Source organism: Cyprinodon variegatus, unplaced genomic scaffold (genome assembly GCF_000732505.1).
Source record: "Cyprinodon variegatus isolate N-32 unplaced genomic scaffold, C_variegatus-1.0 Scaffold155, whole genome shotgun sequence".
In the NCBI taxonomy this organism is placed as follows: Eukaryota; Metazoa; Chordata; class Actinopteri; order Cyprinodontiformes; family Cyprinodontidae; genus Cyprinodon; species Cyprinodon variegatus.
The window spans coordinates 1137896-1143220 of NW_015150608.1; the positions used below are offsets into that span (position 1 = coordinate 1137896).

At 36.6% G+C, this 5325-nt stretch overlaps 1 protein-coding gene across 1 annotated transcript in view; it reads left to right on the plus strand.

Annotated features, from left to right (window-relative positions):
* Nucleotides 1–5325, plus strand: part of LOC107086518 (collagen alpha-1(XXI) chain-like) — a 28119-nt gene that overhangs the window by 13558 nt on the left and 9236 nt on the right. Inside the window, exons 7-8 of the mRNA XM_015377505.1 lie at nucleotides 870–1035; nucleotides 1128–1350. Coding sequence (XP_015232991.1) covers nucleotides 870–1035; nucleotides 1128–1350 — 389 coding nt within the window. The remainder of the gene's footprint in view (nucleotides 1–869; nucleotides 1036–1127; nucleotides 1351–5325) is intronic.

Genomic DNA, 5325 nt, shown 5'->3' on the forward strand with positions numbered 1-5325 from the left:
GTCTACGTATGTCCTCTATGCTGAGGATTACACCACTATCGACCGCCTCAGAGACTCCATGGAGCAGAAACTGTGTGAAGGTTACAATACATTTTAAAGCATTTTAAAGCTTTTTATTCTCATTATATATCATTAGCATTTTAGATATTGATATTGATAAGAATTTAAGGTCATTTATTTAAACAGCATCACCATTTCACTGTTTTTAACAAACATCCTTCTCTCCAGATAACAAAATAAAAAAATTAAAAAGACTAATTTTGAATCTAGGTCAGTAGATGATAGTAATGTTGACAGTAGTGACACGTCAGAATATTACTGTTTTTACATCTTTTGGTTGTTTAAGATAAAAATATAATTATTTGATTCCCTATTTAACTTCTTTAGTGTATTAACATTATTAACCATTTTAATTAAGCAATTTAATTGATTTAACCTAGGAACTAATTCCAATCGGATGCAGAAAATAAGAAAACATAAAGAAGTAAAATTAAAAGGTTTCTATAGATGTAATTAATAAATTCCAAACAAGTTGATTTAATAAATTCTTTTGTTTGGACAAATCTATTTAGCTCTGTTCTAAAAGTAAACAAAACTGAAAAAAAAAAAAATGAAATAAACTGTTACAGATTGAACAGTCAGACGATTCGGGACTGTTAGGTTAAACTATGAAGCCTAAAAAGCTTAACTTGAATGTATTATTTCACATTTGATGATTTTTTACCCTACTGTAAGTTCTCAATAATGGGTTAAAACAAAGTTTGGATTGTAAATAAGTTAAGAACTTGAGTCTTGACGTGTGGTTGCAACTATTATGGCATATTATGAGGTGCTGAATATATGGATTACTTCATATCCTTTCTATTCAGAATCTGTTTGCCCCACAAGAATCCCAGTCGCATCTCGTGATGAGAAGGGCTTTGAGCTGCTGCTGGGCATGAACATTCAGAAGAAAGCCAAGAAGATCGCCGGCTCGCTTGTTTCTGAGACAGCCTACGCTCTAAGTACCTCCACAGACATTACTGAGAACACCAGGTACGAAACTATCTAACTGGTCTGCTCATTTAATAACAATGAATAATTATCATGTAAGAGTTTTAATTGTTTTGCTCCATTTTTTTAAACAGAGACATATTCCCAGAAGGTCTTCCTCCATCGTATGTGTTTGTTGCCACTATACGTCTGAAAGGGACCTCTAGCAAGCTAATATTTGACCTATGGAGGATTTTGGCAAAGAGTAAGGAAATCCAGGCTGCAGTAACACTAAATGGAAAAGACCAGTCTGTCATCTTCGTTACCACCAGCGTGAGCGGAAAAGAGCAAAGAGTCGTCTTCAAAACAGGCTTCAAGGTTAGTGTGAAGACTAGTAGGTGAGAACTTAAAAGCAGGAAGTTCAGCACCATGAAGGAGTGATTGGATCATTAAGTGTCTCTTTCACAGCAACAAAGCGATATGTTTATAAAATGTAATCAGATCATCTATAGTGCCTCAAATGGAAATGTTCACAATATTTTTCCAAGTCACTTTCTTTTAGAGGCAAAACCACACTGGAAACAAATCGAAATCTAGATAAGTTATTTTTTCATAAAATAAGTGCATTTGTTCTTGAATTGAGAAGATAAAAGAGACGTTTTGCCAATGGAACAACACAAGTTACATTTAAAATAAGAAAACACATTTGCATTGTATTATTTTAAGCACATTTTATCTAAATATCTTTTTTTAAGAGTAAGAATACTCATACCATTTGCAAACTATCTCATTTACCTACTCAAATAAGGGGTAAATACAAGCAATTTAAGAAAGTTTTACTAATTCCTAGATTGTTTTTCCAGTCCAGGTCAAAGGAAAGTAAAACAATCTAAAAATAAGTAAAAATTTGTCAAATTAAGTGTATTTCCCCTTAATTTGAGTAGATAAATAAGATGATCTGCCTCTTAAAATAAGATAATTAGATAATATGCACTTGAAATAAGACAAAGCAAATGTTTTTTTCTTATTTTAAAATTTATTTAAAAATTAAATTTAAAATTATTGTCTTGGTCCATCTGCAAAGTGTCTCATTTACCTCCTGAAATTCTAGGGGAAAAAAAACACTTATTTTAAGATATAATGACTTGGTTAGAATTAATTTTTTCATTGCAAGTCAAATCTCAAGTCCAGAAAAAATGACATAAAGATTTTATTACTAAGTCTACAACATCTACTTTACCTCTATACCTGCAGTGTGGTAGATTAAACAAACTGAGAGGCTTTTTGTGACACAAGTTTTCATTATCTCTCCCAAAGCTGCAGGGAGACACACATCACTATAAAATATCTGATGCAGTGGGTAGTATTGATTGCGGATTGAGATTTAAGTCACTGATCTCATTTGCAGCAACATTTGGGGTAAAAACTTAGCCAAGTATGATGAGCAAATCCTAAATAACTGCTAGTGCCACCCCTCAATAAGTGTAAGATAGCCCAAATTCCCCCTTGTTTGAGCCCTGTCCTGATACGATTCATGTTTTCTCCTCCTCTGCTCTCCAGAAAAAGAAATCTAACCTCCAAAATCATAATATTATCTATGAGTAGGCCAGCAAAGGACTTGTGGCTGTTATGCCAATAGCCACTTTGGGTTGCCATAAAACTGTTCATCCTACTGCCAGAAAAGAGACATTAGACTACCACCGGGTCAGTGGCATACAAAGCCGCTAATACTGTTTTCCAGCCAGAGACACCGGGGGGGACGATAGACCCCTCAAAGGTCTCATAAACACACAAATCACATCACAGGGACTTAGAAAAGGAAATATTAAGGTGAAAATGTTACTTAGTGCTTCTCTCTAGTGAAAGAGTGTTTGTATTTACAGCACTGTCAAATAACATCACATCTTTGGAACATCTTTTTATCCCACATACCGAGCAATCACACTTTACAACCTTCCAATGTCAAGCTTTGGGAAGATGAACCACAAGTTCATTACTTGTTTGCTTTACAAACAACCCATGGTGTTGTTTGTAGAAGACCTCGGTCAAATATTGTTAGAAATAGAGGAAATGCCTGGAAAGGAACTGATAAAGTCGGATTTTAAAGGTGGGACTAACAGTCAATGGAAACGGTTGAGAACCAATCAACTAACTTTGAATGTAACGCACAAATGGATAAAAGAAAAGCTTTTGCAGCAGTCAGTTGTTTATAGCTTTAAATCCAGCTCATCTGGGACATTACAAAGCTTGGTTGCAGTCTTGACCGTCACAAAATAGGACCACTGGGAAAATTCTGGAGCTAGCGGTAACGCAGTTATGTCCCCGCCCCTTCCACAGACACTCTGCTGCACCTCTACAAAATTGTAGGTGCCGCAGACAGGAGGCCTCTGATTGGTCAGATCTACATCCACTTTACTCTATCCGTATTTCCTGTTTGGTTCCTTACTGGCTTGTTTTGTTTTGACCGCCATTGTGGAAAACGACTCGTGAAGATGGACCAGCTAGAAGAGCGAGGTGCGCGAGAACGCTGGGATCCTTTTTCCACCTGGATCCCTGCTCTTTTTGGCCCTCATGTCCCTCCGTTGTCGCACAAACTTGCCCCCACTTCCTCACCGCCTCGGCCGTATCTAGACCCACAGCTAGTTCCTGATTGGCCCTCTGGTGTTGTGGCGTGGAATAACATAGCGCAGACCATACTTCAATATAACCAGCCCTTAAGTCAGTCTGTCTACCCAGGCTAGGTGAATCCAGCTACACCACTAGCTTCACAATCACAGCTGCATAAAAAAACGTAATGGTTATTTGTTAATCTCAGAGCAATAACAGGCTCAATAGTAAGTGGGTGTAATAGTCATTAACTAGAAGGCCAGTTAACCTTTCTTGTTCCACAAAGATGTCTTACCTCTTATCCAAATGACCCTTTCATTTCTGATAATGGGGTTTGTAGCTCTTGCCATGTAAATTGTTTGTTTTGCAAAACAGAATCTGTAAGTGTTGCTGGACTTGTGACACAATCTCTGTGTCCATAGCTCTTGTACACTTGTGTACTAAACATTTAATCCAAATCTACCATTGTTACTGGGGGTTTAATTTGTGCAGTCATACAAGGGTGTTTAAACAACCAGCATTTAAGTTCAAATTAGCGCTACGTTCCGCCCGGACAACCTTGGGTGTTCGAAAATCCCCAGGAAATGACTTCCTGCTGTGTTAATTTGTTTGGGGAATGAAACAATATCCCTGACTTGTTTTATCAGATCTAAAACTTGCAGAGTTTGTAGTTTTGGCAAAGCAAAAATACAGCATGCTCTGAGTCAGCTAGCTAAGCACCTGGTACAGGGAAACCAAATGTTCCCAATAGCCCAAAGTTGTTTATTTAGCAACACATGGATGTGAACTTAATTGGTGTCCTCTTAATTATCCGACCCACCAATTGCAACTATAACTGCTTCTAGTCTTCTGGGAATGTTTTTACGCAGGGTTAAGGTTGACTTGTCTGCAGTCATCTCTGCAGACCAGTCAAGTTTTTTACAAAACCTTTTCAATGTTTATTTTTATGGACTTTTTTCATTGATCAGTTTTGTTGGAAAATAAAGAGGACATCTTATGAAGTTGGAAACATTGAATTAACCTCAATATGTTGGTGTATTGAACTATTAGGATCTTCACTAAAAATCCTACAAACATTAACCAATAGATACTAACTGAAGCTCACTACCTATGCTAATTTAAAAGGAACATCAAGTTTGCAGGAAGTTAAAAACCACTTAGCATCAGAAAGACAAATTAAGTCTTTGTGAAAAAAAGATCAAGCTTGTTCTATTAACTATTAACCACAAATATTTTACCAATCGACATTTAGTACTGGGAAAATTTCACACCTGTACTTATCATCATCCCATCATGGAAATCCTTGATACATAAAAGAACATCTTTTAGCCGCTACAGCTACAGTAGTGACGTGGGATTCCAGGCACCGTTGCATTGAGTCATGCCAAAAAAGCAATGGGATTCTAATGTCGATTAATATTCATCTATCCCTGTACAAAAGTATCCCTAACAAAGTGTCTGACCTCTAAATGTGACTGTAGAAAATCATATTTAATTTGAAGCTGAAGAAATAAAGCAAATTTATTGCAGATATAAAGATCCTTAACACAGCGGAGCCCTCTTCTCCTCCATGGAAGGAATGCACCATCCGTTAATCCTGGTTTAAACTGATGATTATATTCTATTGGTGTGTATGCTGAAATAGACTGCAGACTGAATAATTTGTAAATTTTATCAAGAATTCTGAGATAAGTTTTATAATAATGCCGCAATCAAGTGAGGCAGACTTGGGGCCTAGTGGATGAA